At 35.8% G+C, this 24,122-nt stretch overlaps 1 protein-coding gene across 4 annotated transcripts in view; it reads left to right on the top strand.

The window, feature by feature from the left end:
* CNKSR2 (connector enhancer of kinase suppressor of Ras 2) overlaps positions 1-24,122 on the top strand; it is a 275,032-nt gene that overhangs the window by 30,747 nt on the left and 220,163 nt on the right. For all 4 annotated transcript variants that reach the window (XM_045875847.3, XM_045875864.3, XM_045875838.3 and 1 more), the window contains exon 2: positions 22,318-22,481. In XM_045875847.3, coding sequence (XP_045731803.1) covers positions 22,318-22,481 — 164 coding nt within the window. The remainder of the gene's footprint in view (positions 1-22,317; positions 22,482-24,122) is intronic.

The following is a 24,122-nucleotide window of genomic DNA, read 5'->3' on the forward strand; positions in this document are numbered from 1 at the left end:
AAAAAAACTATAAAAATAAAAAATAAACTGTGATACATTTTAACTGCTTCCAGAAAATAGCATTATGTAACATACTGTTCCACATAGGGTCTTTCTTGGCAACTTCTATATTCATAAATAGGAACATGCGGCAACATATACATAAAGTCAACTAGATTGCAAGGTTAGCCTAATTGGTTAAAGAATCAGCGCACTTAATCACTAACCTTTCACATAATTTGCTTTGAAAGAAAAGACTGATTCTGGGATCCATATGCAAGATGCAACACTTCTGAAAGAAACAGTGGCTCACTAGAGCTTAGCTTCTTAAAGGAGTAAAGGGAGAAAGAGGAAAGATGAGATTTTTATCAGAAGCTAGGGCTCATGTGTGTACTTTGAAAAAGTCCTCTAAGTATCTTTTATCAGAAAAATACTAAATTTTAACATAGCTGTATTTGTCATTTTTCCCCCTTCTATGGCTAATTGGTGTTGTATCTTGCTTAGGAAGACCTTTTCTATCCCACTGTTTTTAAATCTTTTCCTATATTTTGGTTCCACTATATTCATTTTTTTGAACCTGAATTTAGCTTTTCAATATAAAAAAAAGAATTTAAAGTACAATACATGAAGTAGGGGGTCTGACTTTATATTTTTACCAAATGGATAGCCAGTTGTTCTAACACAACTTATTAGATAGGATGGTCTCTCTTTTCCTCTCATTTAATTGCCAACTTTATAAAAAATTAAAATGATAAACCTCAATCATGTAAACTAAAATTCACATGGATAGGTCTGTTTATGGATTTTCCTTTTGTGTTTTATTTATTTTCTTTCAGTGCAATTATTGTTGCTTTCTAGAACATTTGTTGTCTGAATGGCAACCCCCCCACACCATATTATAGGTTAATTTGGGGGAAAATTCATATCCCATTCAAAATTGGTTCTTCATATCCAAGAATGTATTTGTCCTCTATTTACTTGGATCTCTTTTTATAGCCTTCAGTGAAATTTGATAGCTTTTTAATAAATACATTTCTTTTTAGGTTTATTCCTAGGTAGCTTGTTATTTTTATTCTTATTGTCAATGGAATTTTTTTCATTGCATTTTCTATTTGGTTTTGCTGTGAGTAGGGAAGTTATCATATACTGGTCTGGTATTTGGCCACTTTAATAAACTTGCTTATTAGTCTAATAGTTTTTCAGTTCATTTTCTTGAATTTTCTAAATAGATAAATCTATATATGTTGAAAGTTTTTCATTTACTATCTCTAACCCTTCTTTTTCTTTCGTTTTCATGTTGGCTAGGGCCACTGCTCAATGTTGAATATTCTTGACCTTAGTGAGAATGCTTCTTGAGTTTCATTTTTATATTGATCGTATGGTTATGAATTGTTCTAAATGTGTCTCTGCATTTGATAAGGTCTGGTTAATTGATATATTAAGTTTAAATTCATAATTAAATTTTCTAATTAAAAGAACATCCCATTATAAATCCTAACAATTGGTTTAGAAAAGTTAGTTTAAGGAAATGATCATTAATGGTCTCTGAGGCTTAAAGATTTTGCTTCCCATCTTCTAGGAAGCAAATTTATGTTGAGGATGATTTATACATATTTTCACTTACTTTATCAAGTAAGTGGCTTTCGGATTTTATGATAGAAATGTAATTTTAGCTGTAAAACATTGAATTCTATTTTGAGTTGATTTCAGTTTATATGTATTGATGATATACCATTAACATTTAACTTATTGAACCATTAGGGCCCCTAACCATGGGCCCCCACTATTATGTAGAAAGTTTCTGAAAACTGTTTTTTGTATTCCTCTGGAAGTTTATAAAGTAAGCCCCTGAGAGTTAAGTGCAGAGTTGAGACCATTGGACTACTCTCTCCCTCCATTCTTTTGTGTCAAGGCTAGAAGAAAGAAGAGATGGGAGTAGGAGAGTTAGTGTCATGTTTTTCTTCAGTTTATAGAAATAGTGATTTGAAGTACAAGCATGCAATCTTCTTGAGATCTTCTAAGTATGTGAGGAATATTAATCTTACTACCATGTAAGGCCTGCTTTTAAAAAAGAAAAGAGAAGTATTGTCTGTGTTATCCTCCATTTTTTTCTTAATAATCAAAGTGTGTAAGAACTATAAGTTGGAAAAGTGTCATTGTTTCTGCTCCTCATTGGAACCCTTTTTGATTTTGATTTTTGTGGCTTTACTAGGTCATAGTCATAGACTAACTCTACTCTTTTCCCATATCATGGACTCTGCCAAGGCTTCTATCTGTGGAACGTGGATTAGAAATTTATTATTTTCTAAAATAAATCTAAGAGCTGTAAGGTATTTTGAAACAAATGTAAAACTGTAGTTAACATTATACTCTTAAAATTATTAGAAGGTTGAAATGTACGGTAAATAAATAAATATAATTTCAGAAAAATAGCCCTAATTTAGGTGTTATTATCTGCCTACGTTTGAACTAGTTAACCTCAAGGCTGGAATACATTGTATGTGTTGGAGAAAAGATGTCATAGTAAAGCACTGGGGTAGTTATCATAGACTCACATGGGCCATATTTTGTTTCAGAGAGGACCACTTTCTCCAGGTTAGTTCTATTCTGCTTCCTATGGTAGGCTTTTATCATTTTCAGTTTCTTTTTCTTTTTTTCCCCTGTTGCTGTGTTCTTATAAGATATCACCAACTACATGCCTCTCCTATTCAAGCAAAAATAATTTTGGTTGTTTTTTTTTTCCCTTTTGACAAAGTTTGAGATTGCCTTGAAAGTAATGAAGTCAGCTCTTTTTATATATAATACTTTCCTGGGATGACATGACTCAGTTTTTAATAGAAATGCAAGGTTCCATTCTGAATTCTTTACCTTTTTTTTAGCTTATAGTTCTGGGAGGTCAGGATCAAGAATGCTTTTTTCATAACTAGTGGTGTCCAAAACTTTCACAGGAATTTAAAGTTGCCTTTATCATTATTGAATGAATCACAGTCTTCCAAAATGACTTTTAATCTGTGATGCTGTAACTAAAGAGAATGTGTTTTGTAGGAGGCTGCTGACAATAAAAAGTAATTGTAGGTTTTCTTGCATTGTTATATATTTTAGTATATTTCATATTTTCTTTATTCAAATGTGAAATTCTTATTCACTCTAGGTTCCTTCAAAAAAATTTCCATTTTTGGAATTAAGTAGCCTGCTGTTTAAAGTTATGAATAACAAACTATTGCCTTTGGGAAAGGAGCCGTTTTGACTCAACTGTAAAATTAAAAGAGATAGTATTAATCTTATACACTTGGAAATATCTACCAATATTTTTATATCTTTCACCAGCATTATTTGTAATGCTTATTACAATTAATTTTACTTTTTATAACATTTGCAAAACAGTGCGGGAAATAGTTCTTAGTTTGTGGCTGCTCAAGATGACTCTTGGTAAGTGCTTAGTTCCTTTCACAGGTTGATTTACAGCTGTCTGGACTATAGGTCTGTGTTGCAGTCAGTGGTGGTATATTTGTATATATGCAAATCTTGACTCCCTTGGGGTCTTTCCATTGAAATTCACCAATGGAGAGACTTGAAACTGAATTGAAATAAAAGCTTGATAAAAGATTGTTTGCACAGCTGCTTTCAGGCAGAAGCCTGAGTCTCATAGAAGGGTGAGTGAATACGCTCTTTTTGTCCTAGCTCAGAAGTTTTGGGGTAACACTTGGTATAATATAAAGTCATATGTGTTGGGTTTTTGCCCTTTCTCTAACCTCCCCAACCCCCACATTCTTTTTTTATCTTTCTCAGTCTCCTTTCCCTAGAAGAGCTAATCATTTATCCTTTGTGTATTGTGGAGGTAATTTTTTAAAAACTGTCTTCTCATATCTAGGGATCTTAAATTACATTTCATGTTAGACAGTTTTTCAATTCTGAGAACTGTGTGAAAATGATGTCCATGTGTTTTTTCTTCTTATAAACTGCTGTCTATGAAACTAGGCTTTTGAGCAGTAATTTAATCAGGAGAATCACGATGACATTAACCTCCATTAACTGTTGGATTGCCAACAGTATGAATCTAGGATTAAATTATGACTTGGAACTTTGCAAATGTCATCTAAAAGTTAATTCTTAAATTCCTGGCAAGCATTTACAGTCTGCTAAGAAACAGATGTTATGGAGGTTAATTTGCAACTAGAGAAGAAATGTTGTCTCTGCAGTAGGAGTGAATGCAAGAGTTTTTTAAAAGTAGGCCTGTCAAACTGTTAGACGCAATACTAGCCAAGGCCCTGAAGTCCTCCCTCACCCACTTTCATTCTGATTCGTATGTATGTTATGTAGGACTTTTTTTCTCCTTTCTAATTTTCCAGTATTTCTGATTCTGACCTGCGTGAAGGAATTTGTGGAGTCTGAAGGGAATACAGGGAAGGTAGTGCTTACTGATATCCTTGTCCAGTTTGGCAAAAGGAGAAACTCCACTTCCTAACAGACTGTGATTGCAGTAGAATGCTATCATAACGAAGGAGAATTTTACTGAGCAGAGAGAAATTATGAGCAATATTAGAAGATTCTCATATTTTTAGAGCTCTTTGAGAAATGCTTAATGATAACGGAACATGAGTTTGTATTATTTGTGGTCTCTTTTCCTTTATTTTTGAAGAACTTCCACTGCACTCTTTTGTATTTGATAACAGTTGTTATGGATGAGACTAATTGTGCTCTTTTAGCCTGATTAATTTCTCCATGGACTTAACATTTTGGAAAATTAGGACGTTTTCTAAATATGCATCCTTAAAACATGCAATTAAGGATTTATTTAAATAAGCATAATTACAATTAGTTTGGAATAGCCTTTTTTCTTTCCACTTAGTTAAAATAGTACGTCTAGCTTATAGTGTGAGAAATTTGTTTCTTTGTGGTTTATAAATTTATGATGAATATTAGTTGATCCTTGGGTATCACTATGTGTTTCCAAATTGGGACTGGTAAGCCCATAAAGAACATGACTAGAGGGGCCCCTGGGTGGCTCAGTTGGTTGAGCTTCTGCCTTTGGTTCAGGTCATGATCCCAGCGTCCTGGGATCGAGCCCCGCGCCGGGCTCCCTGCTCTGCTGGGAGCCTGCTTCTGCCTCTCCCTCTGCCACTCCCCCTGCTTGTGATCTCTCTCTTTCTCTCTCTCTCTCTGTCAAATAAATAAATAAAATATTAACAAAAAAAAAGAACATGAGGGGCGCCTGGGTGGCTCAGTCGTTAAGCGTCTGCCTTCGGCTCAGGTCCTGATCCCAGGGTCCTGGGATCGAGTCCCGCATCAGGCTCCCTGCTCCACAGGAAGCCTGCTTCTCCCTCTCCCACTCCCCCTGCTTGTGTTCCCTCTCTCGCGCTCTCTCTCTGTCAAATAAATAAATAAAATCTTTTAAAAAAAAAAGAACATGACTAGATATTTTGCAGCATAAACCTACTTGTATCTGTGTGTATTATCAGTCATCATGATTGTCCTGTTTGATAATGACCTCATCACTTGTTGAAAAAAATCAAGTCTCTTTTTGCCTCTGTCTGACAAACATTGCTCTGGTAATGGCCATTGTTACTTGGGAGATTGTTAGAAATACAAAATCTCAGGCCCCATGCCAGACCAACTGAATCAGAATCTACATTTTTTAAAAGATTCTTATTTCTTTATTTGAGAGAGAGAGAAAGAGAGAGCGAGCAAGCAAGCAATCACGCATGCCTGAGCACAAGTGGGGGCAGAGGGGGAGGGAGAGAGACAAGCCGACTGAGCTGAGCTGAGCAGGGAGCCCAAGCCTGGCTCCATCTCTAGGACCCTCAACTGACTGAGCCACGCGGGCACTCCCAGAATCTACATTTTAATCAGATTGTCAGATGTTTTGTGTGCACATGAAATTTGAGAAGCAGTGGAAAACTGACATTGTTTTGAATTATAATTATTAGAATTATTTTGAAGAGGTGTCAGGAATTTTAGGGGGAAAAGTCTGCCCCTCCAAGTAACCTATTTCCCTAGGTCAAGTAAAATTTACATCATAGACTAGTAAAAATTATTTGGCTTTTAATATAACTATATATGCTATTACATACTGATGTCATGAAGGAAAATGAATATGAAATTCAATATCACTATATGTTTCCATTAGACAACCTAGAAATGGCTGTCAAATAAATGTAGGATTCTTTTTTTTCTTGAAAATAAATCCTTATGAATACATTTTTCTTAGAGTTATTTATTTTAGAAAGAAAGGGAGAGAGAGAGAGAAAGTGTACATGTAAGTGTACACAGGGAGGAGGGGCAGAAGGAGAGGGAGAGAGAAAATCTCAAGCAGACTCCCTGCTGAGCATGGAGCCTGCCAAGGGGCTTGATCTCACAATGCTGAGATCATGACCTGAGCCAAAATCAAGAGTTGGACAGTCAACCCACCCAGGCACTCCAAATCCTTATGAATACATTTTTACTTTGTGTTAAAAGGCCGAAATTCATACCTTTATTTTAATTTTAATATTAAGTAAAACTAAGTGATATAAAAACATTAGATGGAAAATACATGTTGAAAATTAAATTGGGCCTAATATTTTAGAACCTGTTTTAGGAGACATAAAGATTTTAAAACACCAAAAGTTTCTTTTTTGCTTGACCCTGTGATATTATTGAATAGTTAATAATGCTGACATTGATTTATAGTGGGAAAGTATGTGTGTATGTGCGTGTGTGTGTGTGTGTGCACGCGCAACAGTAAAGGAAGCTCCAAACAGTGGATATGAAATGCTGAAAAAGATTTGTTTTGTATTAAGGGACAATCATAGGAGATGTGTTGAGATTAGGCTTAACAGTGGTTGGCACCCTTTGTTACTTCAGTTACTTTTATGCTAGAGTTTTCTTTTCTGACAGTTACTTCAGTCAGAATTCATGAGTTGCATATGTCTGAATTAAAATGATCAGGTGTAACTTCTAAAAGTAGTTTTTATCTATTACTATACTGTTTTCTAAAATCACCATTTTAAGGGACGCCTGGGTGGCTCAGTCGTTAAGCGTCTGCCTTCGGCTCAGGTCATGATCCCGGGGTCCTGGGATCGAGTCCCACATTGGGCTCCCTGCTCGGTGGGGAGCCTGTTTCTCCCTCTCCCTCTGCTGCTCCCCCCTGCTTGTGCTCTCTCTCTGACAAATAAATAAAAATCTTAAAAAAATAAAAATAAAATAAAATAAATAAAATCACCATTTTAAAAGATATTTCTACCTTCTTATCACATTTTCCTATTGATTTTTTAAAGATTTTTTAAATTAACATGTAATGTATTATTTGTTTCAGGGGTACAGGTCTGTGGTTCATCAGTCTTACTGATTTTTATTTGTTATTCAGGAGAGCATGGATTTAGTTTTAAACAACATAGGTTCTACTTGTAAGTCTTTTCCTTACCTTCTTTTACCGGGAGGAGAGTAAGAGTGGTATAGATCAGCACAGAGAAATAACATGGTCAAAGAAAGGACATGTTTGGGAAAGCTGCATGCTTCAACTCACATAGCTGAAATGGCAGACAAAGTGAAGGTGCTGACCAGGAAAATGAGTTCTTGCCAAGCATGATCCTTTCTTTGGCAAAAGACAAAGTGGCTTCGAGTCACTGTTCTACACATTGAAGCCAGAGAGCTTTTTAGAACACAAGTCTGACCACAACCTTCAGTCATGGTGGCTTTCTTTCAATGCCCCACACTCCATCCTGTCTCCTACCCCTGTGTCTTTGCTGTTTTCAGTCTAATGCTCTTCCCTCACTCTTTGCCTTATAACTCCCACTTCTCCATACCTCAATTCTTGCCACACTTCTCCCAGAAAACTTGCTCTTGATCTGTCCCATTTGGTCAAATCCTCCAATTATAGGCTTTTGGATCACCATGCACGAGTACCTTTCTGTCCCTTCAATTTACTTGCTGTGGTTACTTGTGTGAATCTTTACTCATTGTACTTTTTTCCCAGTCAGCAAGTAGCTCAGTGAAGGAAGAGACCATGTCTGTTTCTGCTCACTGTTTTATTCATACTCCCTAAATTAATGCTTACTTCATAACTAGGCATTTGATAAATATTTGTTGAATGAATAAATGGAAGTTGGTATCAGGAATTGGAAAAGCACTGGGGTAGAGATCCTGATATAGGGGACAGGAAGAGGGGAGGGATTCCATAGCTCAGTAAGCTAGCTGGTAAGATTTGAAAGTCATGCAGAGGTCTGTGCTGTGGTGGAAGTATAAGGAATGGACAGTTACTTATTTCGGAAGCTGATTTAAATCTGAAGAAATCATGAGTACTAAGGAAAGACAGGGGCTGAGATAAACCAAGATTAGATGTGTCTCCAGAAGAAAAGTTGGAAGTTTTCCCCTTTACAGTGGCACAACTCCAGGGTTGTCCCCACCACCAACTCTACCTCCTCCCATCCCCTACGAGAGACAGCCCCCTTCTTCCCATGGGCATATCCTCCCTGCAGGAAGGGACTCTGTCCCAGCATTCAGACAAAGATGACTGATTAATTCTTTGTGCTACTATTCCTTCAAAATTTATCTGGATGGCATTTGGATACAAAATTCTTTTTTTCCCCTCTTGGTGTGTCTAATGTACGATTTTTTACAAAATTTAAAATTCACACATTGCTGAAAAAATTTTTGGCATGCCTTAACATTCAGCAATGTTGTTTAGATATTAAATGAAAACAGCAAAAAAGATGGCAGCTGTATTAATAAATCCCATTGTGATTAGGCAAATTATTATTTTTTTAAATAGTCTCTATGGCCAATGTAGGGCTTGAACTCCACCCCAAGATCAAGAGTTGCATGCTCTACAAACTGAGCCAGCCAGGCAGCCTTAGGCAAATTATTTTTCATGATGAATTCGCTTGGGTGAGATATCATATTGATGAGTTCCATGTAAGATTTACTGAATTTAGTAAATCGTTGGCTTTGATGGTTTCTTCATCGTCAATAAAAAGGAAAATTGTGTTTCTGTTAAAGAAATTTGATTATACCTGGACATAGCATGTATAATCATGTATAAAATAGTAATTTACACCTATGGTGTTCATATACCCATAATACCTCCCCAAATGCCTAAATCTAAGTAAAATTTGAAAGTAGCAAATTTAGGCTATTTAAGATTAATCTGTTAACTTGTATTTTTCTCATTGTGGTAAAATAAACATTGAAATTTTAACTGTAAAGTACACATAACATTGAATTTATTATCAGTAATTTTTAAGTGTATAGTTCAATGATGTTTAAGTGCATTCACATTGTTGTGCTACTGTCACCACCATCTATCCACAGAACTCTTTTCATTTTGCAAAGCTGAAACTCTGTACCCATTAAACACTAACTCCCCATTCCCCATGGCAACCACCATTCTGCTTTATGTCTTTATGAATTCCAGGTACCTCATGTAATTGGAATTGTACAGTATTTGCCTTTTTGTGACTTGTTTATTTCACTTAGCATAATGACTTCATGGTTCATCTGTGTTACAGCATGTGTCAGAATTTTCTAACTTTTTAAGACTGAAAAATAATTCCATTATATCTATATACACGCACATACACCCTATGTGTTGTTTGTCCATTCGTCTGTTTGTGCTTCCTTTCGGCTGTTGTGAATAATGCTGCTGTGAACATGGGTGTACAGATACCTTTTCAAGACCTTGCTTTCAATTCTTTTGGATATATATCCAGAAAGGGAATTTCTGGGTCATGTGGTAGTTCTGTTTTTAAATTTTTGTTTTGAGTAACTATATGATATTGTTTTTCATAGCAGCTGCACCATTTTACATTCCCACTAATACTGTACAGGAGTTCCGGTCTATTCACATCCTTGCCAATGCTTGTTATTTTCTGGGCTTTTTTTTTTTTTTTTTTTGGTGTTTGTTGTTGTTTGGATAGTAGCCATCCTAATGGGTGTGAGGTGGTATCTCATTGTGATTTTGACTTGCATTTCCTTAATGATTAGTGATGTTGAGCATCTTTTCATGGGCTTATTAGTCATCTGTATATCTTCTTTGGAGAAATATCTATGTAAGATTTTTTGTCATTTTTAGTTGAGTTGTTTGTTTTCATTGCTGTTGAAATGAAATTACAGGAATTCTTAATATATTCTCAATATTAGTCCCCTGTCAGATTTACGATTTGCAAATATTTTCTCCCATTCTGTGGGTTGCCTTTTTTCTGTGTTTGTTTGTTAAAGATTTAGTTATTTATTTGACAGAGAGAGAGAGCATAAGCAGGGGTAGCGGGAGAGGGAGAAGCAGGCTCCCTGCTGAGCAAGGAGCCTGATGCGGGGCTCCATCCCAGGACCCTGGGATCATGACCTGAGCCAAAGGCAGACTTACATGGAACTTAACCAGCTGAGCCACCCAGGCTCCCCCTTTTCTCTGTTTATAGTGTCCTTTACTGAACAAAAGTTATTAACTTTGATAAAGTTCATTTTATCTATTTTTTTTCTTTTGTTTCCTGTGACATACTTTTTAAAATCAAAATCTGGGGGCACCTGGGTGGCTCAGTCATTAAGCGTCTGCCTTCGGCTCAGGTCATGATCCCAGGGTCCTGGGATCGAGCCCCGCGTGGGCCTCCCTGCTCTGCGGGAAGCCTGCTTCTCCCTCTCCCACTCCCCCTGCTTGCGTTCCCTCTCTCGCTGTGTCTCTCTCTGTCAAATAAATAAATAAAATATTTTTTAAAAATAATAAAATCAAAATCTGTAAACATGGTTTTCAAGATATGAAGTATGGCAATATGTGTCTTTCATTTTTTTTTTTTTAATAAGTAGGCTCCATGCCCAACGTGGGGCTTGAACTCATGACCCTGAGATCAAGAGTCACATGCTCCACCAAACAAGCCAGCCAGGTACCCTAGGAGTCTTTCATTTTAAACTGTCATTATATTGAATAAATACATAGTATGCATCTCCAAAACATTTTAGGCACCTTTTGACAAACTATCAGTTTTCCAAAGACAATTCAAACACAACTCACCTATTTATTTCTTACCATTATAAAAGAGAAACACTGTTAGCTATTTTCTCCATAGAACTATAACCTCTGTTGATAAACTGTAACCTCTTTAAAACCAGTAAATACAAATATTTTTTATGATAACAAGTTGTTATTTGGTGTACAATATAATATAATTTTTGGAAAAAATATAATTCAGCAGTGCTGTAAAAAGCACTCCAGTGGGAACTTGTGGTTGTATTTATTCAAACTGTTTATTGAAGGCAGTGTTCTTTATATCACACAAGGATTTCTTCCCTTAAGAAATCTTTTTTTCTGGTTTTAGTATCAGCAATGGATGAGTTTCTCTGAAACACTGGCTTGCTTTTATCTAATGAATGTTTTTAACTATGTATCTAATGCTGTTTTCCTCTTTATCAGGTAGATAATTTGCAGCCAGTGTTCTAGCTCTTCCCACACTTTAGCAAGTGCCATGTTCTTCATTGGTATGAATTTCTTATATTACCATTATTTCTGGCTCCCATTTAATGACTAATGGTATTTTCCTTTAACTATATTTTACTCATCTACTTTTAATTTGTGTTACCTTTCTGAATTGTGCATGGGTGGGTATGTAAACAACATATTTAAATCCATTTTGATACAAAGTGTAATTTAAATACATGTTCTTTAAAACAATGTATTTAAAGTTTTAAATAGAAAATGAAAAATATTTTTGGTGTAACATCTTTTGGAATGGTACAGATGATCAGTTTGGGAACAATCCTTTTGAGGATTGGAAACAACCCTTTCCACCCTTCGCCAACTTCCTCTAATTTAGCTTAGGCTTTAAGGGCAGGGATTTGGAGTCAGAAAGACTTGGGTTTAGACCTTGCCTTTCTATTTATTTAGCTGTGGGATCCTGGGTTTGGTCTCTAAATCTCAATTTTTTATCTGTAAAATCAAGATAACAATATGTAATTCTTTTTTTAAGGTTATGGATATTTTTCTTGCTATTTATTTATTTATTTATTTATTTTTAGTTTTTGATGTAGTGTTCCATGATTCATTGTTTGCACATAACACCCAGTGCTCCATGCAGTACGTGCCCTCTTTAATACCCATCACCGGGCTAACCCATCCTCCCACCCAACAATATGTAATTCCTAAGATTGTTCTAAGGATTAAATGAGAACATATTTGTGAAGTACTTGAAACAGTGAGCACAATTTGGCACATGGTGAGCACAAAAAATAAGTGAAAGGTATTACTGTTGATCAGCATCAATTCTTCCATTTGGAAATAATGGAAGATTATTGCCAGCTTAGCATTTTCTAAAAGAAATTAGGACAGAGTAAATGAGAAAAGGCCCAGAAGAAAATTGTCCTTCTTTTCTCTATTTTATTTGGTTTGATTAGGAATCCTCATGAAAAGAAATCATATACTATTTGTTATAGAGCAGCTGTTTGCTTGTAGGAGGAGGGTGACTGAAGGATGGCATTGAGAAACATAGGAAGAGTTCTCAAGTGAGCAGGTAGTGCATCGATATCAGTGACATTGCTTCTTTCATTCATTTTAATGCAGCCTCAGATGAGATGTCAACGAGGTGCCATACACTGTGTTCAGTTCATCAGGGTATATTAGCGTGGAATTCGGTCCTTGGTAGGTTTTTTTTAGAGTGGGGGAGGGATAGAGGGAGAGGGACAGAAAGAATCTCAAGCAGGTGCCACGCCCAGCATGAGCCTGACACGGCGCTCAATCTCACAATCCTGAGATCATGACCTGAGCCAAAATCAAGAGTTGGACGCTTAACTGACTGAGCCACCTGGGTGCCCCTCCCCAGTCCTTGGTAGTTTCAAATAATTTCTTTCATGTAGGTCTGGAAGAGTATGATTTTATTAGCCACTGTGCTATGTTATCCCTTCTTCATTTTAATAACTGTATGTTTCAGTCAAGCTCCAATTACTTTTTTGTAAGCATATAAATACACTTTATTGTTCAGATATATTTTTTCAGTCTTGAAATAGTCTGATGTAGTCAAAATAGATTGAACTTCAGAATCCTCTGGGACTAAGTTTTAATCCTTGCTCTGCCAGTCAGTTACTTACTGCCAGTCAATCTACTTACTGTGTAGATTTAGGAAGCTACTTAATTTCACAAAGCTTTTGTTCCTTCATCTCTAAAATTGGTATAACAGTAGTCCCTTTGACCTGGCATAACACCTCCCTATCCACTCTCCAGTCCTTACCAATACCACATAATCTCCCCAAAAATGTATTCCACGTGCAAACCCTCTACTTTCTCACCTGTCAACTCTATGTCCTGTATGACTTCTATTTCTATCATTATAATACTCTCTGGTTAAAGTCACTAATAATCTCCTAATTATCAAATTCATAGTGGGCTTTAAACTCTAGTAATCTTTTTTGTTGTTTTTTGTTTCTGTTTTGTTTTGTTTTGGTTTTTGGGTTTTTTTACCACAGTCCTTTACTGCCAATCTTGAAACATTTTCTTCCATTGGCTTCCATGACACCACCCTTTCTTGATTTTTTTTTTTTTTTCATTCCTCTCTGGCTGTACTTCCTTAGTTTTCTTTGCAGGTTTGCCTGTAATAAGCCTTTCCATTTTGGGGTTTCTTAAAGTTCAGTTCTAAATCCTCTTTTTGCTCTACTCATTTTCCCTATTTAGTCTCAGTAACACTCATGGCTTCAGTTGTCTACCTAGATGCCAGTGACTTTCAAATATATTTCTCCAGAGCAGACCTATATTTTTGACTGACCACTCAACATTTCTACCTGCCTGTCTCAAAGGAACTGTAACTTCAGTATGTCCAGAAGAGAGCCAGCTACCCTAAACTACGTCTGCGGTGTTTCCATTGTCTGAATAATGCCCCCATTAATCCATTTCTGTAATCCAGAAATATAGGCATCATCTCCCTTCCCATGGCCACCCCTCCATCACCTCTAATCCAGCATCAACTCCTGCATGTTTTATCTTCTTTCTAGTCTTCTCTTCCTTTCCTGCCATTGTCCTTGGACAAACTACTAACATTTGATAATTACATTATTTCAAATGTCACCCAACCTGCATCTCTTGGCAGCCTCCAATTCATTTACTATACTACAGCTGGAGTAATGTTCACAAAACACAGAACACTTTTAATGCTGCCTGTTTCAAATCCTTTGATACCTTCTCATTGCTCTTGGGTCACACTGCATCATCTTGCCCCGGGCCCATCACTCTAACCCTATCCTGTTCCATTCTTTTCTCTGTATTTCAGTCAAACAAAGTTCTTTCAGTTTTTCCAATGTACAGTGTTCCTTTTTGTAGCACAGGGTTTTTGCATATGTTGTTTCTTTTGCCTGCAGTGTCCACTCCTCCCCTTTGCCTAGTTAACAATTTTTAAGCTTACGAATCATAATGTAGTCAACGATTCCTCAAGTAAGTCTTCCATTCCTGACTTGTCACCTCAGCATAGGGTTAAGTCTCCTTTTTTGTTTCTCACAGCACAGCATATTTTTTTCCTTCATAACAGTTATCATGGCCTGTATTTATACATCTGTTTTTGTCAATTAAATAATAAATGATTGATGGTCATCTTCAGTATTATATAAACTCCATAAAGTCAATGGCCATGTCAGTCTTTGCTCAGCATTTGATTTCCAGTGCTTAGCACATAGCAGTCACCTCTGTAAATATTGATTAAATGAAGGACTGACTGATTCTGTATCAGATGCTCTCTGTGCTCAGTGCTATATGAAGGAGTCAGTGATGCTACCCTTCAGGGTTCTCTAATCTGTTGGGGGAATAAGACACTAATACAAAGATTATAACAAAACAGCATGAGTAATAAGTACCATAAGTGTAAAATCCATAGATACAAAGAGAAGAAAGATCCATCGGATTTAATGATCAAGACCTGACAGGATTTCAACAACTAAATATGTAGAATATGTAAATATTCTGGGTAATAGGAACAATCACATTAAGGAAATAGTTGAGTTGTTGAATTTGGCTGCAGCATAGGATATATGAATGTGTAAGAGAGAATGTCAGAAAAATAGTTTAGGGCCTGAACTTGGAGGTTCTTGAATGCTGGAATGAAAGATGTAAGGCTTAAATGGACTTAAGCTTCCTTACACATAACAAAAAATAAAAAATGATTGTCTATTCAGTTGTAAAATGAAAGATATCACTAATCTCTAGGTTTGCAACTAATTCCTTATGCTTGGTCTACCTGTGATTCTTATTAAAGTCATTTTTCTGTTAATACAATATTCTTAGCAAAGAGTGTGAAGACTTGCAAAGAAATAGTTTCAGTGTTACTTAAAACTATGTGAAATGGACTGTTAATTTGAGGGAGAAAATGTTATCTTTGAAAAATGTTGTATATGAATTCTTAAGTATGTAATAGCTTTAAGCTTCATGATAAAACCAGTCAGTCTTTGTTTACTGAACATGTCATTAAAATCATTTTGGACTTTGTTTTTAAAAATTAAAAGATGAAAGTGTAGAATAATTGCATAATATTTAGAACTTAATGTTTACTTAAAGAACATTTAAAAGCTTGGGGCGCCTGGGTGGCTCAGTCCGTTAAGCGGCTGCTTTCCGCTCAGGTCATGATCCTGGGGTCTTGGGATCGAGCCCCACATCTGGCTTCCTGCTCAGCGGAGAGCCTGTTTCTCCCTCTCCATCTGCCTGTCACTTTGCCTACTTGTGCTCTCTCTCTGTCAAATAAATAAATAAAATCTTTAAAAAAAAAAAAAAAAGAACATTTAAAAGCTTGTAAGCGGGCCACCTGGGTGGCTCAGTCGGTTATGCGTCTGCCTTTGTTTGGCTCAGGTCTTGATCTCAGAGTCCTGGGATGAGCCCACGTCAGGCTCCACGCTCAGCAGGGAGTCTGCTTCTCCCTTGGCCTCTCCCCCTCCTCCCCTCATGCACTGTCTCTCTTTCTGTCTCTCTCTCAAATAAATCTAAAAAAACCAAAAAACAAAAACCAGAGCTTCTAAGCTGTCCTAAAAATCACTTTGAGAAGAACGGCTTGTCCAGCCACTTTACCACATTCTGGATACAAAACTTTAAAAATTATAAAATCATTCAAACATTGTTTTGTGTGATGTGCATTTTAAGGTTGCTGTCTCGGGATGCCTGGGTGGCTCAGTTGGTTAAGCAGCTGCCTTCAGCTCAGGTCATGATCCTAGGGTCCTGGGATTGAGTCCTGCATCGGCTTCCTTGCTCAGCAGGGCGCCTGCTTCTGCCTCTGCCTGCCACTCCTCCTGCTTGTGCTCTCTCTCTCTGACAAATAAATAAGGTTGCTGTCTCAGATTACCAGATATCACTATTTTAAAACTGAGCAGTTTTAAGCAACTTGATAGTATATCCATGGGTTACTTTGTCCTCTTCAGTTGGCCTTGACGTAGTGTTATCACTGGATATGTTTTAAGGACTTTCTTCTGAATATTCTGATTTGGTATGTCATAACAAAAACAATTTTTATGTAGTCAAATAATTGTCTTTTCTTTACTGTTTCTGGCTCTGGTTTGATACAGAACCTAGATTTCTTCTAATACCTTTTTATTTTTTTAACATTAAATCGTGACTATGTTAGGTGGTTGGCAGTGTCTCCTGGTTTCAGTGCTGATTAAGTTTTCTTCTTTACTTTTGTTTTCTTTTGGTCATTTTGTAGGGAGGGGAATTTTAAACCAGATATTTTTTAGAAATTCATTTTGAAATTGCCTGGCATTTAAAATCTACTCTGGTTTAAAATGAAGAACCAGGAACAGATTGTAAGGAAGCTGAATTATTTTGCAAAATGGAACAATTGCATATTGTTACCCAGTCGAGATTTTTTTTTTTTAGTCTCTTAAAGGCAAGATTAAATTGTTAGAGAAACAAAGTAGGTCTGAGAAGAGTAGAAATGATGATGATCAGCGTAGTGAGGTTTGGGCTTCTCAGAAGTCTTCCAGAGACCACAGGCAGTGATTGGTTTTCTTTTTTTTTTTTTTTTTTTTTTAAGATTTTATTTATTTATTTGAGAGAGAGAGAATGAGAGACAGAGAGCATGAGAAGGAGGAAGGTCAGAGGGAGAAGCAGACTCCCCGCTGAGCAGGGAGCCCGATGTGGGACTCGATCCCGGGACTCCAGGATCATGACCTGAGCCGAAGGCAGTCGCTTAACCAACTGAGCCACCCAGGCGCCCAGTGATTGGTTTTCTAATGCATCAGTCTACACACCCTGTATCCTATACAGCTTCTTAGGGAGAATTCTGTTTATAGGCTTTCAGCTCTGCCAGTCAGCAGAGTGAAGGAGTCTTTTCAAAGGTAGTTAAATGCATTGGTGTATACACTGCCCCAAACTTAGTAGGTGCTTAATAAATAGATGCTGAATGGAATGCTGGAAACATTGTTCCCTGGTCTGGGTCTTTTATATCAAACACCATGAGAAAATGTCAGAAGGAAATTTTTTCAATGAAATTTTGAGTTTAATAGTGTATTCCAAATGTTTGTTGCCTGGAATTCATTTGTAACTGAGAAAAAAATTTTCAATTAACAGAATAAAATTGAGTTTTTTGGTGTTAGAGTTGTAAACATTTTAACACATATATAGAATTATGTCACCAGCACACCACAGTCATGATATAAAACAGTTTTATCACCCCCAAAAAACTCGCTCCTGCTGGTTAGCCTCTTCACATTCCCAATCCCTGGCAACTACTAATCTGTTTTTTGTTGCTATAGTTTTGCCTTTTTCAGTATGTAGTATAAATGGAATCATTCAATAACTTCTTTCAGAGTTGCCATTTTCACTCAGCATAGTATCTTTGAGATCCATCCACGTAGTGTGTATATCAGTAGTTCCCTTTTTATTTCTGAGTAGTATTTCATGGTATGGATGCCCCACAGTTGGTTATTCTTGTTCATGTTGTTTCTCAGTTGTTAAAACAGATACTGCCTTTTTTTATTGTTGGAATTTAGAATTGTCTAGTGGCATAGGTGTTTTTGAAGAAAACTTTATCTTATTTTTTTTTGGCTGAACAAAATATAAACTGGAATATAATTAAAAGCACAGCAAAGAGTAAATACATTTTTACCTACCAAGTAAGAGTGACGGGCAGCTCATCTGAATTAAAGCAAGAATTTATAAGGCTGTATCATCCGAGAACTATATGGAAATTGTTAAACAAATTTTTAACTACATAGGTTTTGGAGCAAAATCTCATTTTTCCAGAATAGTTCAGGAAGTTGTTTTATTAAATATTCTGGGTATCTGTTAAGTAGCTTGTATATTTACATAGGTTAGCCAGTTTTCCAATAATTAGAATACAGTAAAGTCCTTTAGTGCCAAAATGCTATTGAATATAATTTCATCCTTTTCAGATGGCTTAGGAAGTATCACAAGATCTTAAATAGGAATTGTCTTTTGCTAGATCATTTATCGTTATATATCATCCTGTGCATAGAAGAAAAGCATGGTTATATGAGCTTTCTGGCTGTTTGTAATGTAGAAAATACTTTTATTGTCTATAGTAGTTGTTGCAATTAATACACAAATGCTAACTGATAATAACATCCAAGAGCCCTTCCCCCCAAAAAATAAGTCTTAAAAATAAGAAAAACGATTTTTGAATTTTAACCTTTTGTCAGGAAGACTCCTTCACATTTTTGAATTGGGAAATGGCTTAATCAAAGAGTGTTTTTAGAGATCTGACAGTGATAGACTGGACAGACTGATGCCAGGGGGAGCAGATGGGCATCAGGGCAGGCTGTACAGCATGAGTAAGGTGGTGACAATGAGATCAGAAATGAAAGGACAGAGCAAGAACTATTTTGAATGAAGAAATTATGTTCCTCACTAACTGACAAGATAAGAGATTAAATTGGGGAATCATCTAAGATGGTTCTGAGACTAGAAAAATGGTGGTAGAAATAGAGAAATAACTTGCTTAGGGAGAATGAGATTGTAAATGAGGCAATTGAATCTGGTGTGATTTTGGTCATTGGTGATCTTGGAAAAAAGCAGTGTCAGTGAAATAAGGGGACTGAAAACTACATTAAAATTAAGACCTTCTGCCTTGAGTTATCATTCACGTATTTGAGTCCAGCAAAAGGATATAGGATTAATATGTGTTCATTTTAATTTCCTGACCTTATTTTGCAGAAGTGACAAAAGTCCTCATAAATCTTCATTTGTTGATCTTTGTTATTCACAGTAAATAGTGGCAACAGAACTCTAACAAGAATTTACATTTTTATTTTTTGCTTTAAATATCAGAGTGTTCTGTTTATAGATAAGAGTACATGTATTATGTATAAAATGGTGTATAAAGTAAAATTTCCTGGAGTAGGGATAGAGTCATCTTCTTAATACCATTTTAAGTGGGTTTTTAAGATTTTGAACATTAGGACGCCTGGGTGGCTCAGTTGGTTAAGCGTCCAACTCTTGGTTTCGGCTCACGTCATGTTTTCCCAGTCCTGGGATCCAGCCCTGAACTTGAGCTCCGCACTCAGTGCAGAGTCTGCTTCAGATTCTTTCTCCCTCCCCCTTTGCCCCTCCCTGCTCATGCATGCTCTCTCAATCTCTCTCTCAAATAAATAAATAAAATCTTTTTTAAAAAAGATTTTGAACATTAAATATAGTAATTTGCACCTTTCATATCTACTTCCACATATAGTGGATTAATTTATTTTACTCCTTCTTTTGTAATATTGTTGATTTACTGGAAATTTGTGCATCCTTAGGACATCTCTCAAATGTCATCATTTTGTAAATGTTTCATTATTTTTGGAACATCTTTCTAGATCCATGATTATGTTCATTCCTCTTCCCTGCAGATGGTGGAAAGCAGTATAATTCACTGAGAGTCAGAGACACATGTGATAGTAATGATTTCAAGCCTTTGTTTTAATTGTTTTAAGGCATGGTTTTAGACCAAAAAATGTATATAGTTTAAGGTTTCATTTGACAAAAGTGCACAATTTTCTTCATGGTACACTTGTGTGGTTTTTAGAGTATGGATCAAAATTTATTTTCTGTATGTTTTCTTAAGAATAATAGCAATTTATAAGTGGAGGTTATAAAATTTACTTATAATTATTTAGAACATAGGTCAACTTAGAAAGGGTAAAATTTGGTGGAAAGTAAAGAAATAATTTATGCCACACGAGAGCTTTAAAAAAAGAGGTAGGTAATAACACTTTTAAAATCTGGTATATATTTGTTCCCATTTTATCTATTGAATAAATGTTACATTGTTGAAGACTAGTCATAATCACCAAAGAATTTCTCATTCTTGAAAATGGGACAGCTCTACTTTAAATAAAATAGTGTATGAGTGAATGAGAAGGTTTTAATTGTTACATGTATGCTGTGTAGTTCCTAGAATCATGAAGTTCAGGCCTTTAGCCCAATAATATAATGTATTCATTTTTGTGATTTTTGTAGATGGCTTTTTGGACAATATTTTTTCCATATACAGATTTGAGATATTGATTTTGACCTTTCAGTCAAAACAACAACTCTAAAATATTATAAGGTCATTTATTATTTATAATTCAGGTAAGGAAAAATGTATATGAAAGTACCTTATAGTTCATAAATACGCATATTGACACAAAGTGACATTATTATAATTTTATAATATCCTAGCTGTATATTTGCCATATATTTTACATTTTAAATATAGGAGCCAAGATACTGCCTATATTATGGGGTAATACACCTTGATAGTTAAATTAGGCACCAATTAATGAGATCTCTCCCTTATTTCTCCTCTGCCACATATAATGTGACTTGGTCTATAACCTTACTAATGATACTGGTGGAATTGGTGCTGTAAGAGATCTTTTATCATTCCTTTACATAGAAGAATCATAAGAAAAATCAACTCAAAATAATAGCATTCTGTCTCCTGTTATTCTGCAATGTATTAAGACATGAGTGCCTCAAAATGCCATGTACCAACCCTCCACTCTTATTTTTAGATTTAGCTCTTATTTAAAATGTTCCTGATTTTCTCTGACCAGGTGATATAGCATAAAAGAACATGTCTGATTTGTTCATTTTACACTTTTTGAGCCCTACTCTGTGTTAGTCACTGTGCTGAGCCCTGGGTTTTCATTCAGAAGACACAGTCCTCAACTTCAAGGAATTTCTAAGCCATTTATTGGGCATACAGAGATGGGAACAAAATATAATACAATGTGGGCATTGTTGTAATGGAGGTCTGTAGTGTAGAGTGGGAGATTGGGAAGCGTGGAGTGTGTCTGGAATAAGTTTGTATAGGAAGGCAGGGTCCAGATTAGGAAGGGCCTTGAACACTGTATAAAGTAGTTCAGATTTTATTCTATCATAAATATGAAGAAACTGAGAAGTTTTGAGATAAAGAATGACATCAGAATTTTTATGCTGGGAGAGATGAATTGGAGGGGATAGTGACTCGCAGCAGGAAACCCATAAAACTGCTTTAGTCTAGATTAGAGATATTTATGGCCTGATTTAAGATTAAGACCTTTTAGTTTTTGCTAATTGCCTCATTTTCTTGGTGCTCCTCACTTAAAAATCTGGAGAGAACTAATCTTGTTAGTCCAGTTCACTATTTGTTTATCATTTGTATCAGGTTATTTCATAGGCAGTTGAAGCTAACCCAATCTATAGCCTGGCTATTCACTTATGGAAGTGCCCTGAGTAATCCTGAAAAATGTATCCACTCTGGATTCCACTTTTGAATTTGGGTGAAATCTAAATGTTAGTGGATTAGGGAGTACATTGCAGGTGGGGTAAAAAGGTAAGGAGCTTGGCTCTGAAGGGAATAACAAACTAGTGGGGGAATACAGGATCAAAGAAATCAAGGAAAGGTTTTTGTTTTGTTTATTAAACTGGCAGATGTTCGAATACTGGAGTCAGTGGCTGGGAAATGGTTAAATAAAGAGAGTGTTTATTTTTTTTAATTGTTGAAGTAGTGTTAAGGTGGCAGAAGATGGGATTCCAGAGCACAGGAAGATCGATTAGTCTTGTAAAGGAAGGAAGGATAACTCTCCCTCTGCAGTGGGGTTAAAGAAGAAAGGAGGAGTGAAGTGTAGGTAAGTTTAGAAGTGGGGAGAACCTCTTGTTAGCATACTTTATGAAATAAGCAGCAAAGAGAACTGCTTGAGAAGTGAGGTAAAGATTTCCAAAAATTGCTGAGGAAAATTCAAATAGGAACCTAACAACTAAGGATATCATGAAGTGGTTTTTTTTCCTCCTGCAGTCCATATATTGGTTGGAAAAAAGTGGATGATTGAACTAGTCCAGAGTTGAAACAGACTTAACTTGTGACTTGGTAGGAGTTAATGCTTATTTTATTTTTTCTGTTTGTTTCGTTCAACTGTTTTTTCATTCTGGTTTTCCATATTTTTCTTCTGTAGGTCTTGATGACTGTTTGCAGCAGTATATTAAGAACTTCGAGAGGGAGAAGATCAGTGGAGACCAGCTGCTGCGCATTACACATCAGGAGCTAGAAGATCTGGGGGTCAGCCGCATTGGCCATCAGGAATTGATCTTGGAAGCAGTTGACCTTCTGTGTGCACTGGTAAGGACATTAACTGGTAGGAAGGGAAACTTGTATTACTTCGTTTAAATTTTTTTCCTTTCTTAGTTTCTTTCCTTCTTTTTCTTCTCTTTTTAAAAATAATTTAAGTGTAAGTAGGAAAAACTCCCCTAATTCTCAACTAACTGGAAGTGGTATTTTCCTCCTTTATTAAATTTGGTATGGTATATAGTGCCAAATTAAAAATTAAAGACGCTTATAACTCAACTGGTGACATTACATTTAGTTACTTCAGAAACTTGTGTTAGAGTTTTCACAGCATCATTTGGGATATACAATTGTATACAATCAGTTAAAAAGTCCATTCCCTTCTAAAAGTTTTGATTTAATAACATAAATATTAAGAAATCCTATTTTAGAAAAATCATCCTTAAAATAATCAAATTATTTGAATGTTCTAAATGTATACATCCAATAAAAATTGAATATTGTACATTATATGGTTACTTTTGTCAACATACAAGAGAAATAAGTGTCAAAATAATCCTGTAAGATTCTGATAATACATTAAATATTCTGAAAGGAACATAGTTTTTTTTTTCCCTGTTAGGTAAGATGATACCTGATTGGTTTTAACTTCTTACAGATATTTGTAAGGGGGCTAGAGCTACAATGAGATAAAAACATCAGTCTTGTAATATAATAATCTGTGATTTAATTTTGGCTCAGTTACTGACACTTGTGGGCAAGTAATTTCATCATAACCTTGGTTTATTTATTATTTTTATTTTTTTAAGATTTATTTTATTTATTCGAGAGAGAGAGGAGGGGGGCAGAAGGAGAGGGAGAGAAGTAAACTCCCCACTGAGCATGAGCCTGATGCAGGGCTCAATCTCACAACCCTGAGATCATGATCTGAGCTGAAATCAAGAGTCAGATGCTTAACTGACTGAGCCACCCAGTAGCCCCACTTTGATTTTTTAATATAAAATGGAGATAATAACAATTGCCTCCTGGATGTGTTGTGAAAAGCAAATGAGATGGTATTTGTGTGGTGCCTGATTCAGTGCCTGGCACATAGTAGGTATTCAATAAGTAGTTAACCATTAAGATGATGATAATTAACAAGAAATGAGTAGATAATTATATATAATTCAAGAATCAATTAATATACTCAGAACTTGTGTGTCAGATGTAAGATGTAGTTCCTGCCCTCTTGGAAAGCCTATGGAGGAGGGAGTGACACAGAAATAATCACAATACTGTAGTATAATTACTAAAATAAAAGTATGAACTAAGTATCATGGGGACACAGAAGAGAAAATAACTAGCTTTGACTATGACAGATGGGTTCATATTGCAAAAGAGGTGATATTTAAAGAGCCTAGAGGAGGATGAGCATGTGTTGGGAAGAACAAGAGGGAAGGTAGATAAAACAACCCATACACAGGCACACAAAATAAAGAGCATGCCTGGTGGGTTTGAACAATGGTTAGCTATTTTACATGACAAAAATACATGGGAAACAGTGGCAGAAAATTAGGCTTTAATTTTTTTTTTATTATGTAATGTTAGTCACCATACATTATATCATTAGTTTTTGATGTAGTGTTCCATGATTCATTGTTTGCATATAAAAATTCGGCTTTAAAAGAGAATAGGCCCAGACTATATAAAGTACCT

This window comes from Mirounga angustirostris, unplaced genomic scaffold, assembly GCF_029215605.1.
Source record: "Mirounga angustirostris isolate CCGP_5_RB_7025 unplaced genomic scaffold, mMirAng1.0.hap1 SCAF_11, whole genome shotgun sequence".
NCBI classification, from domain to species: domain Eukaryota; kingdom Metazoa; phylum Chordata; class Mammalia; order Carnivora; family Phocidae; genus Mirounga; species Mirounga angustirostris.